We start from the raw sequence: 23,241 nt of genomic DNA, 5'->3' as shown, positions 1-23,241 counted from the left end.
ATTTAATCGTAAATAAATTATTATAATAAAATGTGCAGTTTGTGCAAGAAGGTATAAGCATATGGTTGTGGGCTCCAATTTGCCAATTCTTACATTACGACTGTCCATGAATGCATCAGAGCTGTAAGCCAGCGCTGATTGGCTGAGCGGCATGGACGAGTTTTTTCTTTTGCACTTGATCTGAACTCTTTGGAGGGAAGTTAAACAGTATGCTAAACACTATGCTAGCTGCTAGTGGTACTACCCAAAACCTAACATCAGAGCCACTGGTGAGTCAGTGAAACCTTCAAAAATATTATCTTTATCAGAATGCTGTGGTCTTAAACACCTGCCTGTTTGAATGTTGCTCTCAACTATAAGAGACCACCGAGTCTATTTTTTTCTAATATACCAAAAGATATAGATAGCTGTGTCTATATCTATCTGAATAGATTGTGTAATTTTAGACCAGCTGTGTTCATTTTATATTTAAGCTGTATCAAAGATGGTACAGATTTAGCCAGTGAGTTTTTATTTGTTTTCAGCACCATGGACAGCGGACGCTCTGAGATTGACAGCTGTCAGTCTGCAGTTGTGTGTGTGTGTGTGTGTGCGTATGTGTATTTGTTCTTTAGAACAAGTCTGTGAACTGGTTTGTGACTTTATTCTGCTTTCTGAGGCATATAGGTTTGCTTGGCTCAATAAAAGTGAGCATTAGTGTGTTGTTTGATGGTAGCATGAGGGATTGTTTGAATGGTAAAATTACTATCATAAGGGCCAAGAATCGAGAATGCTCCGCCCCCTCTGTACTGAGACCCACGCTCCGCCTCTGGGTGACACCTACAGTTGTTTTCAGAAATTTTTCTGAAAATTTACATTTTACATTTAAAATGTGTTCGTTTGTCTGAGAAATGCTCTAAACAAAGATGACTTTAGGAGGTAAGTTGAACCAAATGGCTGCAAATAACAGAATGGTATTCAAAAGGAACAAATACAGCATGTGATAACATGTCATGTCTGTGTTGTCTGATGTAAAAAAAAAAAAAAAAAACTTCAATAAAGAGGTCCCACAAACAGATGAGAGAAATAAATATTTGACTATATTTTGAAATACCAATATACCTGTTTTGTTTAAATTATGTCACGTGAAAATTGTTTAATGATCTTGTTGAAAAGCCCTGATCACATTTCATACCTTTAAATGATTGATTCCTTTGGTTCTTTTGTGTTATGTAAAGGTATGCCTTGCCCAAATCTTTCTTATAGCGAGGACATCTTCCTCTACAGAAAACAGTTTGTTTATTTGAACTATATAGAAATATGTTCTATTAACTGTTTGTCTATTCAATCCTCAGGATATTTAAGTCTATTTTTTTAACATCTATCTTAGCTAAACCTATCTATCTATCTATCTATCTATCTATCTATCTATCTATCTATCTATCTATCTATCTATCTATCTATCCATCTATCTGTCTGATTGGAAAAAATATTTTCATATGTTTCTGATGCAAATAACAGATCACAGTATGCCGGAGATGGGTGAAGTTTTGAAACATGATTTCAATCTTTCTAATGTTTCACAAACTAACTTTTATGGACATTCCATCTATGGAAAATGAACAGACTGCACAAGTTGGATCGACCATGGCATGTTAATTTGTTTTGGTGAAATAACCCGCATGATCGAAGGATCTTGGCGCAAAACAATTTGTATTTCAATGGGCTCTATGCACAACTCAATCACTTCCTGAACTTCAGGAGGTTTCTTTGCTTCCTGCCTTTCATGATAGGACAAGCTGATTCATGCAGGTGTGTCTGACCATTACTGTCGTGGTTACAGAGGTCAGGGACACCTGGATTAATCAGCTCGTCGTTCAGGGAGTGGTGGAGTTGTGCATAGAGTCCATGGTGTATTCGCACACAAAGCACCAACTTTCATCACTTTATCAATCTGAAATGTGATGCTTTTCTTATTTTTTCCAAACTTTGGGTTTGGTCAATTTTTCGGACTTTGTGGGGACTTCTCTTTATTTATCATACAGAAACTAATGAATCTTCACGATGGTGTGAAGGTGTCATTTTAAAGTGTCATAATGTAATTACAAACACATTCCACTGCAGTGAGAGGAGGAGGGGCTTGGCCCCGCACAGACCCTCTCTGATTGGCCGTGAGGACTGTCTGTTACAGAGCGCTGCTCTCTGATTGGCTGGATTCTCTTTCCGTTAGTCCGCACCCCTCTCGCTCTCGCTGTCGCTCTCCGTGTGTCTGTGTTGTGTTGCAGTCGGTCAGTCTTATTGATGGGCTTTTTTTTAATTTATTTATTTTTTGCCTGGTTATTTCCATGGTAACTGTCCTGTCTGAGCTTTGATCCGCAGCTCGGAGCCGACGGTGTGAGAATGGAGCTGGAGGAGAAAAACCCAGATCCCAAATACGGTGAGAGCAGCTTCTCTTCTCGGTCTTTGATTTTTCTCCTAACGAGCGAAGAAATGGAAACAATGACTGCAATGGATGGATGGGTGTGGACCTCCTGGGTCCTGGGCAGATCTGGAGGCATCCCCATCCTCAGCTGTTAGGGGTTTCATTTCAGTTTCCACAAACATCTTTAAAGCCACTTTTGTAATTCTCTTGTTTTACTGTGCATGGTGAATAACGGGTGGTTTTGTTGTTTTGATCTGTAGCTGAAATGAAGCTCAGTGTTATTTATTTGTCTTTATTCACCCATATTCAACAAGGTGTTTAAATAATAACTGAGACAAGATAGGCTTTTTGCATTTCCAATCCAGTTCACTTAACGGGAAAACAACAACACAACCCACATATAAATAAGGGTTTTTATATGCTTGTACAGTGCATTTGGTTCATTATGTTCCCTTGGGTTCTTTTGCAGACTGTCACATGTTAGTTTCTCCCACAGAAATAGAAACACATGGGCTCCACAGATGTTTGCTGCTGCTGTCAGATTGATCTTCTTTTCATGGACATATATCACAGAGCACTTCTGAAGTGTATCGGCCAAACACATGACTCACTGCTGCTTGTTATGTGTGTCACACATGCATTTTTCCCCACAGCAGCTTGGTGTGGTCTCCTCCAGTCTGGGCTGGGTTGTTACGCATGAAAACCGTTGAGTCATGAAGTTTTTGTAACCGGTGTTATTCCTGCTTTAAAGCCCCTTTATCTGCCTGTTGGTATATGAGAGGGTGGTTATTAAAGCGGGCTGTAATCTTCATGCGGGGATTTCATTTAGAAAGACAACCCCAGCGCTGATCAGTTACTCCTTTTTTCCATGGTGCAAACGTCCTCCCATGTTGACCTACTAAGCTCTTGTGGAGTGTTTCCTGGAGGCTTTCCTATTCCTGTATAAACAGTTTTTTTCATTGACTTCCCTTTGCCAGAAAGAAAAGGTCAGGAACCACAGCCCTTTTTAGCTGGAGTAGTATTCTTATATATTTTAAATGACTTGTTTTAGCTCGGTTATAATAGTAAATTTTACTGCCCAAGTTTATTCTTTGACTTTTCCCTGGTTGCAACATTTTCTCGTTGACGCTGGCGTGCATGCATGCTTGCAGGCAGGCTGCAGCCTGCAGAGTCTGGCCTGTGTTCAGCCTTGTTTGCTCTTCCCACTCAGCAGACTGAGTCAGGAGGCTTCCAGTCAATATCCAGCTGGCAAAGACTTCGATGCATTGCCACACACTCGGGAGACACCAGCTAAATGTTTTATAATGACGGTTTGTGAAGTTCGCTCTTCGGAACAGTCGGAGCTGTCGGTTTGGAAAAATGAGACAAACTGTTGCTGTTTGATCCAAGCAGTGAAGTGTGAGGACCGGAGGAAGACAGTGATCTGAGCCCGTGGCTGTCAGGTTTTATTTAGCTCTCGAAAATGAGACCTTAATGTGTTTCATCGCCTTCATGAAGGAGAATATAGGCCAGTGACCCCGTTAGTGAGTGTAAAAAGGGAGTTTTCTGAAGCAGGAACATCTGCTTGATGCATTACAGTATTATCTGTGTGCGACAACAAATACAAGCAGTCAGTTGTTTTTCTCTATCTACATGTCCTAAATATACAGATAAAAATGTCAGGAATAAGAGCAGTGGGGATCAGATTTATCCCGACTGTCTTCCTCACCGTACACTCTGTACACACAAACATGCAACCAACAGCAGCCACAGTGGCCACTCACCCGTTAAAGGAAGCTGGGAACGGTCCATCTGATAACCCCTGAGGGCCCGTTACTGGATCCCATCAGTCATGACATCACCGCTTCCTCCACAAGAGACACACACACACACACACACACACACACACACACATGCACACACACGCCCATGGTTTGCATTCATGCTCAAAAGTATTTAAATAATTGCTCAAGTCAAGCAGGGGTGTGAAACACGTTTGAGTTCAGGAGCTACATACAGCCCAATTTGATCTTGAGTGGGCCGGACTGGTGAAATAGTCTCATAATAACCTTTAAATTTAAATTTTAAAGATTTTATTTGTTGTGGTGGAAAGTCTGTGTGATTATAATGTCCATATTTTTGCATAAACCAGTTAATACTAGAAATGACTACAGTCTTGACGAAAACCAGTTTTAATGAAAACTTTTGGTGCGAAATACAGTACAATGTCTCTTCTGTCTTTTGCATTATGGGTGTTTTTATAAACTCATCCTGGCTTCATGGTTTTGAGGATAATTTAGTAGCATTGAGGTAGCTAGCTTTCATGTTAGCATCACGGATAGCTCCGGTCTCAGTGTCGTGTTGTCTGCTACTCTTAAGAAATTTCTGAAACAAAATTTATGTTTCTTTGAAATTTTGACAGTTGGCTTGATGATTTGATGGGTTGGATTAGAGCCTCTTTATTCGGCTTTATGTTTGACGCCCCTGACTGAAAGTGTATGTACACTGTTGATGTTGTAGCTACATATGAACCTACGGTAAATACAGACTGAAGACCCTGTGGGTTTGTTTTTTTCTTCTTCTTTTTTTTTACCTTCTCTGTCCTCAGATGATGTATAATGAGCTAACTGACAAATTCTGCTTCCCCACTGAAATTACACCTCCTACATCTGCAGCTTTGCCTCTAAAACGCTCCTCTCCAAGGAGCCACATGTCCAAACCTATAGCAGACCGACATCAGTCGACATTTATAGATCGCACCTTCAAATAAAACTCACGTCCAAGACATTTGGCAGCTTGTACACAATAACACCAAGAACAAATCTGCTGGAGCGCTTGTCAGTGCAGCCGGTGATTGTTTGAAGGCGACGAGCCGCCTGTTCCTCCAGCTTTAGTGGAGCTGCATGTCTCACATTCGCAGATGGTGCTACAAATGACGGGCTGATCGAAAGCCTCCTTCTCCGTAAAGAAAAAGAGGAGGTGCGTGCGTACATATTGATCAAGAAGTAGAATTGAATTAAACAGAAAACCCATTTAGAAAGAAAAGAAAAAAAAAAAACGAAGGCCGAGCTGCAGAGCACTTTGCTGTTATTTTATGCAATTCTTTTTTATTTAGCAATCCAGTTTGTGTTCAGCATCGCTGGGCTCTGGAGCCAATTCACAACTAACTATAGTTAAAGGCTGGTCCAGCACACACTTCGAGCCAATTTAAACCCTTTTTACATTATGTTTGTGCTTTATTTTCATAAAAGCTTCACGTTTACACAGCAACATTTTGGAAATGATGTCTGCTTAGACTGCAAACAATGTAATTTTCATGTAGGCCACTAGTGGGTGCCCACATACACATGCACAGAGAAACAGTCCTCTACAAAGATGAGCAATGGAGAGTACATGGACATTCCTGTGGACAGATGATAACAGATGAAACTGAGAACTGAGAACTGGACATGGTGTGTTTTCGCCTGTTTCTATGGACAGTGTTTCCAAAAAGTTGTATTTCCAGTGACTTGTTGTGCAAATAGACTCCCAAAATGCAACAAAATGTTGGTGTCTTCATATGAAAATGGGACTTTTGGGTCACCAGTCAGCCTCTAGTGTGTGTTTTTGCTCCTTGAGAGGAAACACACACATGCACAGGGGAAACATGCAAACGGCACACTCAGAGTCTTGTCCAAGATTCAAACCCATGTCCTTCTCGCTGTGAGGCGAGTGTGCTGCCCTGCTGAAGGTGCAGTGAAGTACTTTGTGAAAGTGTTATTTTTGCATGTGACGATATTTTTCTTACGCTGTCATCTCATCCACAGCGTTTAGAGTTGAACTCTTTCCAATCAATATCAGAGTTCCTCATGCTCTCAGTAGGACAAAATCAGTCCTCAGAAGTCTGATATGTATGAAGCACTGAGTTTCTCTCATTTGCATGTACATGGTTCAATCTATCCTCTCATGAGTTCAATAGTTAGTATTGTATTTCAGACTATGGCAGCCTTTTAGTGTGTCACATGGCAGCGGAGGTGGCCGTCTGCCACCGGGGAACATGTAGGATGGCCTTATCACACATTTTCAGTCGGGCTCAGTGACGCATACATGTCACACACACATAATCCATCATAACCAAATCATTGTTTGAACAGAGCATGGAACTATCTGAAGACATTGTTTTCTATTGTTCGCCATGGAGGCAGTAAGAGAGGGGGTGCTGTGGAAAAAAAACAGCGAGATATCCAGGCAGGAAGTCGAGGAAACGTTGAGAGTTGGGTATTTTCAGCGTGTGTCATGTGTATGTTTGAGTTTTTCAGAAATGGGAAGGCAGCGAGCCCACTGTAAAGCAGCAGCATGCACTTTGTCATGCTGATCCATTGGACATGGCCGAGGCCTAAAATAACTGTAATGACGCAGCGGTGAAAGACGGTTTAGATCACAGAGCGTCACTCAAGGCAACTCTCTATCGTCTTACTCTGTATGTCATGTTTTACAGTAGAGCTTTCTCTTTATTTATCTCTCAATCTTTCAATTCCCCTGCCGAAGCTGCATGCAGAAGTCTCGAGGGGCCAGGCAGAGAAAGGGCAAACAGGCGGTGAAGCCAAACACACCAAAACAAGGAAGTGTAGAAAAGGAATCAGAGACCTCATAACAGCAGCGCGCTGAGACGACGGTTCACGTATTCGAACAGCGAGCGGCAGAATGACTAAATACGAGCGAGCAGGTACTGTTGACGCCCGGATTTCTCATCAATGTTTAGCTGACAGGATTCAGTTGTGTCAGATCAATGCTAAGCAGCTCACGGCGGTCTGCTGATGATGACTGAAAGACTGCGTTTGCTGCCGTGTTTACATCTTACCTCTCTCAGAACAATGCCTTTCTTTAGTTTCTGCTTCGGGTTTGTGTGTGTGTGTGTGTGTGTGTGTGTGTGTGTGTGTGTGTGTGTGTGTGTGTGTGTGTGTGTGTGTGTGTGTGAAGGTTGATGCCGCTGACATGGACCTCATGAGCTTCATGGAATGGCAGCAGTTTGGTCTGTAATGCTCGCTTAGGGCCAATCCCAATTCTACCCCTTACCCCTACCCCTTAGCCCTTAGCCCTACCCCTATCACTCTCCTACCCCTTTTAGAATAGGGCTGAGGGCTAGGGCTATCTTTGCAGCACTATGAATTGGGATACCCCTTGGCCCTTTAAGCCCCGCCGCACTCCTATAACAACAAAAAATTATGGATATTAGAAATGATAGAAATTACATTAGAAATTACTTTTATTTTTTTAAAAATGGTATTATTATTTACCTTATATTTCTTTTTGAGGTTCTCCCACTTTTTTGAAGCTTGCTGGGCTGTAACTTCTCCTTCCAAGCCATTTTATTTTATGAATTTCCTAAAGTAATACAGATATGTTTATATAAACACGTTTTATTACTGACATATTATAGCTTAGACTAATAATATAATTTACTCCCAATGTGTTTTGGCGCTGTATTTTGATTTCAAAAACTTTTCTTCCTTTTTAACCTCTAAACCAGGGGTCCTGAAATACAAATCTTGAAGGTCCACATTTGCTTTTTATATACAAGCATGGGTCCGGACTTCAGCGCCCTGTGGGAGAGGAGGGGGGAGAGGAGGGGGGGGGGGGGGGGGGCGATACCGAGGACTGCCGAGCAGTGCGGTGCGACGGAGTGCGCTGGACACGCACAGAGCGGCGCGGTGCAGAACGGTGCTCACACGGAACATGGAGCGTTTAAAGAAAGATTTTTTTCTTTTTTTTTTCCATACATTTGCCCTGGGGCAGCAGCGAGGTGTGCCGCGGTCCGGTCGTGGACCGCGGTCCGCTAATTGAGGAACCCGGCTCTAAACTGAATCAGCAGTCGGGTTTCATCGGGGGTCCCTGTGTCTAACATATTACGTTAAAAACATGATAAAGGATGATGTTAATTCAGTGATTAGTGCTCTTCATAAGTTACAAATTCACGATTGGAAACGGTGCTGCGCAGCGCTAAAACGTTAATCCATGACTGGGACACTGTCACGCTAGTTTATCTATAAATTCAGTGAAGCAAATACACTTTTTATAGCTTTTTAAATAGTATACAGAAAGCAATCTTACATTTGTGTGACTCCGTGGTGGGCGCCATGTTGTTTTTTTCTGGCCAATGTGAAACTCCGCCTACCCCTATAGAGAATAGGGAGCATCGATGCAGACTTCGCTGAAAGGGGTGAAATAGCCCTTCCCCTTACCCCTACCCCTATTCAAAAAGGAGAATTGGGATAGCCCTTAAGCCTCGTGAACGCGCATATCATAGGGGTAGGGGTAAGGGGTAGGGGTAAGGGGTAGAATTGGGATTGGCCCTTAGCGTCTGCTCTTTAAAGAGCAGCTCACTCGTGCTCAATTATAGATGGTCAGGAAGGGTGTGGCGGCGGTCTGATGTGACGGGATGTGTTGGCACGGCGCTCGGGCTCTAGATCCTCTTACAGGTTCAGAGGAGGGGTAAAGCTCGTCTCGTGCCCTGAAAGGAAGAGGTTGACTCATGCTCGCAGCCTCCTCTGCCTGTGGACAGAGTTTCTCGGAGGATGCGTCTCCTGCGCCGAGTCTGAGGTGTTTCCATGGTGGTTGGCGAAGTCCTCCGGGAGCGCAGAGCGCCGTGGGGAGCCATTTTGTGGGTTGCTAGGCATGACAGTCGAGCAGAAGAATCCTTTTGTTCTGGTGAAGTCATTGTCAACAGAAAGAAACTCCTTCCTTTACATTACACTCATTAACATGCATACAATCAGTCCCATAAAATAGATTCTTTTTGATTCTAACAAGCCAGTCTGGTTTAAAATAACTCTGTAATGGTACAGATTTTTCATCCGGTGGGCAGTTTGTGTTCACACACGAGTTAAAACCAATCCACAATGAAGTGAAGAAAATATAGTAATGTTCGTTTCTTTAATTGTTCTGAAAAGTATAATTAAATCAGTGTTTGACACATCAGAGATCAGTTACTTTCAGCAGAAAGTGACTCAAACCAATGTGAAGCAAACAAAGGGGAAAAGAGGAACTTTTCTCCTTGAAGTGTGTTTGATTTTCTTCTGTATTTTATCTAATTTTCTCAGTTTTTTTTTTTAAGAAGAAAAAAGCATTCAAAGCTCTCTGTCTCTAAATTGTCAGTATGTGTGAATATGAGCGTCTGCCACACTGCCAGATAAACTGGAGTATAAGATCAAGAGAGATCTGCCAATTAATTTACAATTCTGATTAATAATGAAAACAAGAGTGATGGATATTTAACTCAGAAATACAGTCATCTTTGTTGCCGTTGTTGATATTAGTGTACTGTAACGAACTACACTGATGCCGATGCTCTTTAACCAAGCTGAAACCACTTTGCGTCGTCTCTCCGGATTGATAGCGAGTCTGCTGGAAACAGGAGACACACTAACAGGCCTGTGGTTTCTTTGCATCCTCAGGGGAGTCCAGGAAGTTTGATCCAAACTTTAAAGGACCGATCTACAACAGGTGAAACTTCTTTTTCCTTCGCTGATCGCTGCGCTGCTTTCTGGACTAACAGAGTTCCCTCTCTCGTTTTCCTCCTCAGGAGCTGCACAGATATCCTCTGCTGCATTGTCTTCATCTTCGCTTTGTTGGGGTACTTCGCTGTGGGCATTCTGGGTAAGAATCATCCGTCATCTCTGCGTCAACTGTTATCACTTTATTGTTTCATAATTGAATTGACTCTACTTTTCACAGCCTGTTATTTTCCTCTTCAGTAGCCACGTTGTTTAAGTAGGACACGCACATCGGCCCATCTGTGCACATCTGTCAACAGCTCTATCTTGGTGGTGTGTGTGTGTGTGTGTGTGTGTGTGTGTGTGTGTGTGTGCGCGCATTGTAAGTTGTATGTTTTCTTTTGTATGTTTCTTTCAGTTCTTCTATTCTGATTTTCATTGAATCAGTACTTTTACCAGACACACAAGAGCCTGTAATCCAAATTTAGTAAATAATATGAGTACTCTTGCAACTTGATATAACATTTTTATGAAAAGAATGAAAGCATTAGTGGATAATATGATGCATTGTGTTCTTCACCGGGCCAGCCTGGACTGGTCAACAGTCCGTCACAGAAGACAAACACACACTGAAGCAGTTCTTTAGATACTGTTTAACCTGGAATCTGTGTTATTGGACCATGGGATGAAATTGGAGTGCACACACACACACACACACACACACACACACACACACACACACACACACACACACACACACACACACACAGGATGAACATGCAGCTTCCACACAAAAACCCTCTTGAGCCTGAACTTAAACCGGGGATCTTCTCACTGTGAGGATGGTGACCTGCAGTGGAGTGATATGTAAGAAAAATACAAGTGACCCTCAGTGTGAGAGTACATTGTTCACTCACTGTATGAAGAAAAGCGTTGTATAAAACATGTTTTATAACCGGGACGTACGTATCCATGGTGATAAGTGTCTCATAAGAAGAAGGAGGTTAGAACAGCCTCAGACTGAAGAGCTCTTCAACACGTTACATGTTCCTGCACTGAAGGTCACCGTGGTCTGTGTCATGCGTTATGTGTGTGTGTTATGTGTGGCTGCAAAGTGTTAACACGCTTCAAACTGAGGCAGGTATTTCATCGGCTGCCTGATGTCTCACACTGCACCTGTCTGTCTTTTGAGTGTGTATAAACACTCTCGTATGTTTATTTTTTGTTTTTTTTTTTGTTTTTTTTACACTTAGTTTCACTCAAAAGGCATTTTTCCAAATCAGAGCAGAGCAGAGATGCCAGGAATCAACCTGTGAGAATCACATCTTGAGTGTTGAAATGTCCTAACAATAAGGAAAGGTGTGCTAAAGCTGCTGCTTTATTTGTTCCTCTCGCTGCAGCCTGGTCTCAGGGTGACCCCAGAAAGGTGATTTACCCCACAGACAGCAGGGGGCAGTTCTGCGGACAAGCCGGGACTCGTCTGGAGTGAGTCCCCTGCACGCGCACGCCACATGTGTCCTTGGAAAGCGTTCACATGCAGATTGCAGTCTGTCATTTCCACACAATGTCGTCTCGACTTTCTCTCTCGCAGACATGAGTTTTCATCGCAGTAGTCACAGTTTCTGCTCCTCTGTCCCGCAACAGGAAGAAGCCTCTCCTGTTTTACTTCAACATCCTGAAATGTGCCAGTCCTCTGGTGCTGCTGGAGTTCCAGTGTCCCACCACGCAGGTCAGAAACCCTGCTGAAAGCACAAAATTAACACCCACTGGTGTTAAGCCGACATCGTTTTCAGGACATTTTCTGAAACGGGAACGCTAAAGCGTTTTCAGTTGAAACGTTATGGTGTAAACGAGGCCTGAGATTATCGCAGCCTGTCCGAGCTTTAAATCCTCATGCTGTGCTCATGTTGTGCTTTGTGTCCAGCTATGCGTGGACAGCTGTCCTGACAGGCATCTGACGCTGGTCAAAGCCAAGCTGGGCAGCAAAGAAGACCATGAATACTACAAACGGTACTGCAAGGAAGGAGTGGACTTCTCCCAGCTGGTAGGTATTTCAGTCGATTATTTAAGTTATGTGAACAACTCGAACAGTTCAGTATGGCTCATTTTGTGCCTTTTTCTTCCAGAGTCCTCCCGAGCTGCTGAGGGACGGCTTGTGTCCTGCCATGCTGATGCCCAGTAAAGCCTGTGAGTGAGCTGCTCTGCGTCGTTCTATTCTGGACTGGCTGCTCCTGCTTGAGGCTGACCCTTGTGTGACTCCTCCCCCTGCAGTCACGCGGCGCTGCCTCCCCGCTCTGGGAACCATGAAGGGCGGCGTGGTGGTGGTGGGCAACGAGACCACCTTTGATGACGGGCAGGGCGTCAGCATCAACGCCTCCGACGTGCTGGAGGCGTCGAAGTGAGTGTTTTTCAACTAAAAATGAACAAATCCACCTGTTTAGAAGACACTGCATCAGTTAACGTACACATGGAAATACCATTTGGAAGCTAAAAATGATATTTAGCTTCTTTTTTTTAGAGCTACGCTCCTGCCTGACCTCTTATAGATGCACCTCTTTTATATGATTGAAGCTGGATTCAGTGAATCACACATTTATGATTGTAAATCCAGGATGCAGATTTCAGCTCAGAGCTGATGGCGATCTAAAGTAGATCAGGTCTCACGCCGTTGGAAAGACCACAGCAGCTGACAGTATCACATCCTCCTCTCACCTCACCTGGTTCTGGAAAAACTGGAGACTCAGATTCTGACTCTGTTCGCCGACATGTGTTCGTTACAGCTTCAGTCTGCCTCTGGTTCTGTTCCAGTTCGTTTTCACTCGCCGTGATCTTCGTGTCGCTGTTTTCTATCTGTCAACATATTCCTTCTGCAGGCGTCGGCGCTTCCTCCTGCCAGTTATTTGTCAGGACGATGAGTAATGCCTCCTGTTATGCCGCAGCAGACAGTGTCTCACTGCTGAATCCCCTCGATGCACAAACACATTTGTCAGGTTAATTTGAAGGTGGACAGGAATAATGAGGATTGATTTTCTTTTTTCAAGCCAAGTCAGTCGAATGAGGCGGAAACTTTACAGGAGTGTGGTGTTTATTGTGGCTGTTTACAGATGATATTAGTCATTCAGTTGAATTCAATTTTAATTTTCGAACACCAACTACAATGCAGTTATTTCAAGGTGCTATCACAAGGTTTAGAAGTAACACACACAGTGAAAGAAAGAGCGTATAGACTATCGCAGAGAAATAAAATGTTGATGGAATGTAAAAGCGAAACACAGAGAGTAAGAAACGAAAGAAAATTGGTTTTATTTGTGCATAATTACACAATGAGGAAATGGTGTCATATGTGACAGAATCTTCTTGCAGAAAGTTAGTTTGATCTTTTTTTTTTATGTCTGCAAACAGCAGGAAGTTACAGTCTGGCAGTGCTACTTCCTGTGTCATGCATGTGCACATAGCCTTCTGCTGAATGTTTCAAAAAGAGCATTTATTTTAGGTTGTGGTAATCATGAGAGGAGAGGTTCCTCTTTTCTTCAATGAATTGAGAAATGAACGAATGTTTGTGTTTGTAGCTCTTCTGAAGACACAGAAACAATGAATGAGAAATCAGGATGTGGCTTGCTTCAGAGATAAGAAGGAAATATAGAAATATTTGAAAATACATAAGAATTATTTGAAATATTTGAAAGAGTTGAAGTAGTTTTACTGAGAAATGAGTGTGATAATATCTAAAAACAACCTAAAATTGATCATCTTTCATTTCATTTTGGCGGATTTTGCGGTGCTGTTCTCTGTACATGTCCATGTTAGACCCCGATGATTGATCTCGCTCTTGTTTTCCTCTCACAGAAAGTCAAATTTGGCCGTTGAAGCTCGTCAAGTCGCCATGAGGATCTTCGAGGATTACACTCAGTCTTGGCACTGGATATTGTTGTAAGTTCACTTTGTCGTCAGGAACACAACACCAGGAGGAGTCATCATCGCTGTGCTGAACCGATTCATTCAGATGTTTCTTGTTGCCGTTCAGAAACAAACACTTGCAGTGAAAAAACAATGTCAGACAAGACTTAATTCACCACAGAGAAGTGAGAATATCTGCACAGCAGTGACTCCGCTGAGCACAGAGGCATTTTAATGTGTTTCTCTGTGTGCGCTCCCTGCAGAGGGCTGGTTATAGCCATGGTGGTCAGCTTGATTTTCATCGTGCTGCTGCGGTTCCTGGCTGGCGTCATGGTGTGGGTCATGATTGTTTTGGTTATTCTCGTCATTGGATACGGTGAGCGCTCGCCCTCTGAGGATAATAAAGTTTGTTTTGTTTTGTTTGTTTTTTTTCATGAAAATGGAAAAATCTAATAAAGTTGGGTATTTTTAGGTATTTTCCACTGTTACATGGAGTTTGCCAGCCTGAAAGGGCAGCCCGGGTCTGATGTGACCATCCGTGATCTGGGCCTGCAGACGGACTTCTCCATCTACCTGCAGATCAGACAGACCTGGCTGGCCTTCAGTGAGCATAAATACACTTTTCCTCTGCCGTAAAACCCTTTTTGAAGCGATGATGATTCGTCTTAAGCTGCTGAATGCTCTGTTGTGCAGTGATCATCCTGGCCATTGTGGAATTCATCATCATCCTGCTGCTCATCTTCCTCAGGAAGAGGATCCTGATCGCCATCGCCCTCATCAAAGAGGCCAGCAGGTCAGTCCGCAGGTCAACAGTTCCAGATTTACAATCTGCACAATCTCTTTTTTTAATTTATCCTCAGCTGAGGTGAAAACTACGTACCACACGTGGTCAGTATGTGTTCTGTGGAAGGACAATAAGATCAATTTCCAAAAAACATTGTTATTGTGTTTCTATTCCACAAAAGTAAGATATTAAACATAATTGATCATCTCTGATTCAACATTCATTCAGTTGTCATTCATTCATATAAAGAAAGAATTGAGAAAAAAGCTTCTCATCAGCATCAAACTCTTCTTCTTTCTAACCTGTGGTGTGTCAAAGATGACGTTTGGATTTGTGTTTTCTCTGTCAGAGCCGTCGGCCACGTCATGTCCTCGCTCTTCTACCCTCTGCTGACCTTTGCCCTCCTGTCGGTGGTGATCGCCTACTGGGCCATTACTGCGGTGTATCCTTCCCTTTGAGTCTCTTCAGAATCGTCAGCCGGGTGTTTCGGTGTAGCCGCCTGGTTCTAGATGAGTTCTGTTCGTTGCCTCCTTGACGCCTCTGACCAGTTTCCTGTCCACGTCTAATGAGCAGGTGTACAAAGTCTTCAACAAGACCGACGACTGTCCGTTCGCACTGGAGACCTGCGACCCCAAGGTAGGGATGTGTTGGAGCTGGGAAAATGTAATGTTATCTCGCTGCGAGCGCACAGTCTTCACTGTTTCCCTCTTTCTCCCTCCAGACTTTCAACTCCTCGAATATCTCAGCTCAGTGTCCAGACGCAGAGTGCCTGTTTTCCTTCTACGGAGGCGAGACGGTCTACCACAAATACCTCATCCTGTTTCAGTTCTACAACGTCTTCCTCTTCTTCTGGTGTGCCAACTTCGTGACGGCTCTGGGCCAGGTCACTCTCTCGGGGGCCTTCGCCTCTTATTACTGGGCCTTCAAAAAGCCGGACGACATCCCGGCGTACCCCATCTTCTCCTCTCTGGGACGAGCCCTCAGGTCAGCACACACTTTTTTAACTAGCACTGAAGTCATCACAGTTTAACCAGGGTTTGGAGGAGATGTCATTAAAAAACAGCTGTTCTCTCCAAATGAGATATGCTGGGGCGAAGGTGTGACGGGAACAGTGTGTGTGTGTGTGTGTGTGTGTGTGTGATGCTCACAGATGGCCTCTGTGTGTTCCTCCTGTTCAGATACCACACAGGCTCCCTGGCGTTCGGCTCCCTGATCCTGTCTCTGGTCCAGGTCATCCGGGTGCTTCTGGAGTATCTCGATCACAAGCTGAAAGGTCAGAGGAGTTCACTTGACGACGGAGCGCACTCGTCAGCGTGGCTGTAAAAAATGTCCAAATGGAGCAGCTAGCGAAACACTTAGAAAGACGTCCATGCGATCAGATATAGTTTAGGAAAATATTGTCAGTGGGTCTGGGCCATGTCTCACAATCAGAAGCTTTTATTGTCATTTAGAACCAATTCGTTACATTATTTGGACACTTGGTGGCGACAGACACAGGTTGAAGTCACAGGCAGAGGGAGGGCAAAGAGTTTTCATCAGACCAGCAGGAGACGTCCAGGACAAAGACATACAGCGCTATAGGAAAACCTTGTTATCGTCATCTTTTCTTCAAATCAAACCATCAACTAAACAGCAAGTTGACAGAATGGACATTTTGTTTTTGGGAGTGTGTGATTCCCTCCTGCTCCACCTCTGTAGTAATGTCTTTAACCAGACTGGGACATTAAGAAGTTGTCATTACACCAACCCTGAAGCCGCTCACAGTCCTTTATCTTCCTGCCTGTATATCCTCAGTTTTGAGGAGTTGAAACTTCAATTTCTCTTTGCAGTTTCTGTCTGCTTGGTCTCGTTTGAAGTTGGACATTTTATGCATCTTTTCCAGTGATCAAAAGCACATTTTCAGTGAAATCCTTCTGTTTTTCTTCATTTCTGCACTGTGTTTTTCAGGCGCTCAGAACAAGGCTGCTAAATTTTTTCTGAAATGCATGAAGTGCTGCTTCTGGTGTTTGGAGAAATGCATCAAGTTCCTGAACAGAAACGCTTATATCATGGTGAGGTCTCCTCATTACAGTGGCCTTGCTGTGAGATTCTCTGTAATGTGGGCTTTTAATGGAACCCAGTTGTCTTTCATGTCCTCCAGATTGCAATCTATGGGAAGAATTTCTGCAGCTCGGCTCGGGACGCTTTCTTTCTTCTCATGAGGAACATTATCAGGTGGGATTTCTTTATTCAGATTTTATACTGCAGTTTTCTGCACAGTGAATGTGAACTGGACAATGACAATGATAATTTGTTTTCAAGCCATTTTTAGCTCGGTTTAATGTTCTTCACTGCTCTCGTTTCCATCAGGGTGGCTGTTTTAGATAAAGTGACCGACTTCCTGCTGTTCCTTGGAAAGCTCCTTATTGTTGGCATTGTGGGTAAGGGACTGTTTTATTTATAGATCCAAACTGAGAGAAGATCTGTGTCTGTTTCGGAATTTAAATTCTTTTTTTCTGTGCAGGGATTTTCTCTTTCTTCTTCTTCTCTGGAAGAATCAAAGCTGTGGAAGAAGCTGCACCGTCTCTCAACTACTACTGGGTGCCAATTCTGGTGAGAACACTTACATGCCAGCAGACGTGGAAAATAAAAAGCTAATTGTATCTTTTTGTGGTTATCTACATTAAGACCATTTCTAGAATTAAACAAATTACTCTGATCACAAGTATGATTATCACAATATCTAATTTGTAAAGTTCGTGATGAAAGAGATGCGTCAGAGCTGCAGGTTTGTGATTTGTCTCATTTGCTGTCCTGTTTGATTCAGACGGTGGTAGTGGGATCCTACCTCATTGCTCATGGCTTCTTCAGCGTCTACGCCATGTGTGTGGACACACTGTTTCTCTGCTTCTGTGAGTATTGAGCCATTTGGTCGAAAGCCACCGTTTCTGTCTTCCTGTTTACAACCGTGCGAAGCTGCTGAGCTGCTGGGTTTTCCCCTCCTGCTGCCAACTTTCTGACTTTTCTTCTCTTTGTCTCATCTCCTCCCCTTTAATTTCACCTTGTTTACATACATTCCCTACCTTTTGCACTTTATTTTCCCCTAATTTTCCATTAATTCCCCTCATTTAACAACTAACCATGCTGCGCATCCACACGCCCTGAAGGTGAGGATTTGGAGCGAAATGACGGCTCCTCTGAAAGGCCTTACTTCATGTCCGCCAAGCTGCACAAGATCCTCTCCAAAACCAAGATGGTGGAGGAGGATCAGGACGGCGTGGAGCAGCCGGACGCTGCCAAGCCGCTGGACGAGGTGAAGGTGGAGGAGGAGACGCCTCTTCAGCAGCAGGAGGATGGAGAGATCACCCTCAAACAGCAGACGGTGCTGAAGCTGGAGAACGAGGAGGAGCAGCCGCTGCAGGACCAGTCAGCAGAGGAGAAGGTGGAGGAGCCGGCGGTCCCTCAGGCGGAGGAGGCTGAACAGAAAGAAGAGCCAGAGGCGAAAGAAACCACAGAAAATCAGGAGGAGAAAACAGAGGAAAAAACCCAGGAGAAGCCAGCCGCAGCCGAGGAGGCCGAGAAAGACGAGACTGAGGAGAAGGAAGAGGAAAAAGAGGAACCGAAGGAGGAGAATCCTCCACCTGCACCTCAGGAGTAGACGCTCCAAAACAAGCAGAGCTCAGTAAACCTCATAGAGCATCAAGAATGAAAGAAGTGCACCTACAGCGTTGTGACGTGGACCTGTTCAATATGCGACAAACAGCAAGCTCAGATTTCAGACCAGACCGCCTCGATTTGATGAGAACAGTGTTGTCCACCGGAGAGGGTTCAGGTCAAAAGCCCAGTGCACCTCTGTAGCTTGGAAATAAAATTTATAAAAACGGCTCTCTTGTGTTGGTTGTAGAACAGTGTTGGTTTTTATATTGTGAAGATCTGTAGAACATTGTTAGTGCTGAACCTGTGCCTGATTACTGTCACTGATTTCTGTTGTCTTAATCCTGTTTGCGAATGCACTACAGAACCACCGTGTTTACAGTCAGAACATCCAGACCGATGGTGAAGCTCCTTCACTGTTTACAATAATACCAGCTGACGCCAAAATGCTACCCACGGATTTGATATACTGTATAAATAAGGGATCTTTTGTTTTCTATGGGACTCGTGTACATACAGTAGTGTAGGTCCAGTATGTATTTTTGGCTTCAGTCTTGTAAAGATCCTCCCCGAGATGGGATCCCGTATATTGTATTGCCACCTACTTGCCTTGGTATTTCCGACTGGCGTTTGTGCTGTGATTGATTGTGCCGCCATGATGCAGCCGACTCGACCTCTCAGACTCTGCGGACCCCCGCCCTCCCTCCTCCAGCCTCTCCACCTGTTGACCAGCTTTACCTGACCTGCTCTGTCCTTCTGTTTAAGTGCTGCATGGTATTGATTGACATGGCCTTTTCTGAATGCTTGCAACTAACATCTCAAGTCTCTGGATGCTTTTTGTATCTTTTCTCCTGTTTTTGTCACATTGTGAAACATGTAAACTGATTTTACACGGACATTTCTGATGACATTCCACAGTTACTGGATGTAAATCTTGATTAAAGGTGATTGTATTTAATCATACCAGTTGTGTTATGGATTTAAAAAGACTCTGACAGCAGTTTAGTGTCCACACACAGGTGAGTTTATACTTTAAAAACTGGCAAAAATATAGATATATAAAGTACAGACAGATTATTTCTTTGCTGTAACACTACTTGGAAATGAATATGGTATATTTGGATGTTTTTCTGTAAATTGGTAGCACGTGACACAGCTTCCGCTTCACCGATGCTGTAGTGGCGCCCTCTGGTGGTGAAACGTCTAATAAACTCCAAAGCTCCAAACGGGAGCAAAGTTTTCATGTGTGCATCTCACACACTCTGTCCTGCTGCACAGCACACAGATGCATGTTACTGACCAAAGGGAAACAAATAGGCTTTCCTGTGGTGTAATATTTATAGTGATAAAGCATTTAGAACAGCAATGAAATAATCTACCGAGCAAAAATATCCTCACTTTTTACGTGTACTTTGAATTTAGTTTAGGGAACTGTTTCTAATTGCATTAGATCCCAATATTTCAGAGACGCCAGATTGTGCTGAAATTATTGATTTGAGTGGAGAATTTGTACAGTGCAGGTATTGGAACTGTAGCTTTTGGCTTTATTCATACTGGAGATGGAAAACACAGCTTCTTTATTTCATGATTTAGAGAAGGAATAAACAATTTGATCAATGCTGAGACTAAAAAAGTCATATTCAGTACCAGATGACTTGAAATATATTTGAAATATATAAATTTTTAACTTATAGATGATGGCACTTTGGGTTATGTGTTGGCTATGTTATGTGGTGGACTCGGTTTAAAGGGATACTTCAACATTTTGGCAAATTGGCCCATTTAGCGTAATTCCTTAGTCATTTCGAACAGCATACTTACTTTTTTTGTGAAGGCGAGCTGTTTTTTATTCAGAGGTGAGTCGGGGAAGTTTTTTGGGACGGACACAATGGAAGTGGATGGTATTTTTGTTCCCCCTCGTCAAACTCATCAAATACAAAATCCAACAACCCCAAAACACTTTGGTGGACACGTTATAATCCACACATTCACTACGCTGTGAAATATTAATGCAAAATTACCAGATTGAGTTGTTCATGCGAAGATTGCTAAGATGGAACTACTTACTAAACATGGCGTCTGGGCGTAGTGATTTCAAAAGAAAAAGAAGTTCCCAGTATTTGCTTCAGTGTCGTAATGCTACAATATTATTTGTTGGTGTCCCATGATGCGCACTCAAGCATATTGATCGTTTGCTGTAACTGGTTGTGTCTGTTGTGTCACAGTGGACGACCTGGAGCGCAACGACGGATCATCAGAGAGGCCGTACTTCATGTCACAGAGTCTGCTCTCACTGCTGAAGAAGTCCAATGAAGAGGCCAAATCTGTGGACTGAGTCTCGGTGTGTGTGTGTGTGTGTGTGTGTGTGTGTGTGTGTGTGTGTGTGTGTGTGTGTGTGTGTGTGTGTGTGTGTGTGTGTGTGTGTGTGCGCGCGCGCGCGCGCGTGAGCGTGTGCGTGTGTGTTATACCATTGCAAACAGAAACAAAAAAGGAGAAAGTACAGTGCCATATACCTTGGTGTTTATGTCAAATATGACTCATTCATGATTTCCTGTACAATGTTACATATTTTTTAAGAACCATGTTTCAAACTCTGACTGTCACCCCAACATGGTGACTTCGTACCACAGAAGGACTTTGGGAGCTTGAGATAAAAAAGATAAATATTGTTAATTTAAGTTGCTGCGTGCCTTAATGTTTTCTAGTACATTTTACGCTTTGATGAACTGCAGTTTCTCAAACTGTCTCTTTCTGTATGGAAGTGTTGAAGGGTCCAGGTCATGGCAGACGTACTAAGGCTAAGCTTTACAACTGTTACTAAGTATATTGCACTGTTTGACTTTAACATACCAAAGCAAAATTGCTAAATGGCAGGCGTATGAAAGCTTTGTGTGGTATCAAAAAGCCTAAAGCGGTTACAAGTGACCCACGCAGTTTAACCTGGATTTTATTAAGTAGCATGTTTTTTGTAAAGTGTCTCTAAATATAACACGTCTGAGGGTTTGTTTGTTTTTTTTTGCATATTTTGAGTTTGCATAAGTTTTGTATTTCTTGTGATTTTGTTGTAAACTAATAAAAATAAAGCCCAAACAGTAACTGCAAAGATGAAGTCTCTTGCTGTTGCTGCAGATTTTTCTCCAACAAGTCCGGAGCAGCTCTTTGAGGTGTTGTTTCTCTGTGCGGCCAGTAGGGGGAGTTGCTGACTTTTGCCAAATATTAGTAAGATTTTTCGGCTAGTTTGCAAATCTGCTTCCATGATCTTTATCACTGTGGATTACAATCTAACAACAAGAAGCCATTAATAGAGAGACCCATAAGTCATGTTTTGCTTGTTGCTCCTTGGAGTCCTGGACCAGCCCTGTTTACTCCCAAATCAGTTCCTCCAGGAGGTTGCGATGTTGCTATTGCAATAGTTACTTTAAATTCATACAATCTCTGTGAAGTTCTGCACAAACTTGCAGTTTGGTCAAGTTGCGTGACTGGACAAAATTTCAAGGTCGCACCAGAATCAACAGAGATTTTTTGAATTGAAAGTGTTGTATTGCAAATTCATGACATGTCAACCAGACTCCAACCGGTTTGGCTTCTTTTATTTTGGGATGTGGATTTATTGTTCAGCTGTTGAACTGAGAACTCCACCTGACGTCTCAGAACAATGTCTGACATTGCAGGAATTGTTGAATGTTCACAGTTCTTCTGCTGGAGGCTGGAATGTGTGACTCTGCTTCTCGTACTGCGATGAAACGTGTTTGTGCTTAGTTCCTTTGTGGATCAGCTTCCAGTTACAGCACGCTGGTTTGGATTACATAATATGCCCCACCAGGTGGGGCATGTTCCAACACCAGGTGTGAGCTGATGGTTGTCATCCAGCCGAGCTTCACCTGCCGTCCATAGCATTTCATCACTTTCTCTAACAGGAGGCTCTCTGGCAGGAGCTGCTTGCACCTGGAGCTCCAGGACTCTGGTTCTGGGTTTCTGTTGTGGTCTACAGTCCACCTTTCTGGCAATAAATCTTTTTACTCATCACCAGCCTGTTGCTGGTTCCGTGTTATGTTTTCAGCTTTGGAGCCCGGTTATAACAATATCTCTTGTTACCCCCTATTTCTCAATGCAGAGTAGGGTTACAGTAATCTGTGGGAAAAAGGAAGTGAGACGAGCAGAAGGGCCTCAGTTGGTCAACCAACCCCTCAGTGAGAGTCACTCTAATGCCCATCCAATCTTAGATAGGGGTGATCAGACATGTCTGTAGGGCACAAACATGTAAGACACAGGACATGCTCAAAAAAAAAAAAAAGTAAGCCGTGATAGCAGCACGTTTCTACAGCAACTTACTGTCAGTATTATCACAATATGTAACAATAAACACTGGTCACAATGAAATGAGCAGCTCAAAAAACAGAAGAGGTGTGTTATCTTGTTTAATTTTCTCTTTTTCATACAATAGCAATTTCAACCAACTCTTATCAGCTTTATTACCACAGAGTCTTAGGGAGAATGTCAGACTTTCCATTTCACATCATTCTTTTACCGTGGCCTGTAGCGGAGCCAGAGTGGGGGCGAGGGGGCGGTCGCCCCAGGGCCCACAAGGTCATAGGGCCCCGTTTCATGTGATGTGTTCACATTTACTTGTAAATAAATTATTATAATGAAATGTGCAGTGTGTGCGAGAAGGTATAGCATATGATTGTGGGCTTCAATTTGCCAATTCTTACATTACGACTGTCCATGAATGCATCAGAGCTGTAAGCCAGCGCTGATTGGCTGTGCGGTATGAACCAGTTTCTTCTTTTGCTCTTGATCTGAACTCTTTGGAGGGAAGTTAAACAGTATGCTAAACACTATGCTAGCCGCTAGCGGTACTACCCAAAACCTAACATTGGAGCCACTGGTGAGTCAGTGAAACCTTCAAAAATATTATCTTTATCAGAATGCTGTGGTCTTAAACACCTGCCTATTTGAATGAGCCTTGTGTTGCTCTCAACTATAAGAGACCGCTGAGTCTATTCTTTTATCTAATATACGTGATTTCCAAAAGATATAGATAGCTGTGTCTATATCTATCTGAATAGATTGTG

General features: G+C 43.2%; 1 protein-coding gene across 5 annotated transcripts; it reads left to right on the top strand.

Moving 5' to 3' along the window:
• The first annotated feature begins 2,269 nt into the window (after positions 1–2,269).
• LOC115389969 (choline transporter-like protein 2) lies at positions 2,270–21,255 on the top strand. 5 transcript variants are annotated; one of them, XR_003931634.1, is made up of 23 exons: positions 2,273–2,416; positions 9,814–9,862; positions 9,942–10,015; positions 11,253–11,337; positions 11,497–11,581; positions 11,777–11,896; positions 11,979–12,039; positions 12,124–12,250; positions 13,699–13,782; positions 14,013–14,125; positions 14,222–14,353; positions 14,443–14,542; positions 14,883–14,975; positions 15,082–15,169; positions 15,255–15,517; positions 15,712–15,806; positions 16,481–16,584; positions 16,674–16,747; positions 16,883–16,953; positions 17,037–17,125; positions 17,340–17,424; positions 20,392–20,555; positions 20,622–21,254. XR_003931634.1 is itself a non-coding variant. In XM_030093578.1 (22 exons), the coding sequence occupies exons 1-22, from the start codon at positions 2,380–2,382 to the stop codon at positions 18,168–18,170; spliced, it is 2,520 nt and encodes an 839-aa protein (XP_029949438.1). In that variant the 5' UTR covers positions 2,270–2,379; the 3' UTR covers positions 18,171–19,127. The 5 variants fall into 5 exon arrangements, 4 of the variants coding, with proteins under 4 accessions (XP_029949438.1, XP_029949437.1, XP_029949440.1 ...); XM_030093578.1 differs by lacking the exons at positions 20,392–20,555; positions 20,622–21,254 and adding an exon at positions 17,680–19,127 and having other exon boundaries at positions 2,270–2,416; positions 16,674–16,742; positions 16,878–16,953; XM_030093577.1 differs by lacking the exons at positions 20,392–20,555; positions 20,622–21,254 and adding an exon at positions 17,680–19,127 and having other exon boundaries at positions 2,271–2,416.
• The last annotated feature ends 1,986 nt before the right edge of the window (positions 21,256–23,241 follow it).

The sequence above is a fragment of the Salarias fasciatus genome, chromosome 6 (genome assembly GCF_902148845.1).
Source record: "Salarias fasciatus chromosome 6, fSalaFa1.1, whole genome shotgun sequence".
Classification (NCBI taxonomy): Eukaryota; Metazoa; Chordata; class Actinopteri; order Blenniiformes; family Blenniidae; genus Salarias; species Salarias fasciatus.
Note: the sequence above shows the minus strand (reverse complement) of the source record. Positions and strands in the feature narration are given on the sequence as shown.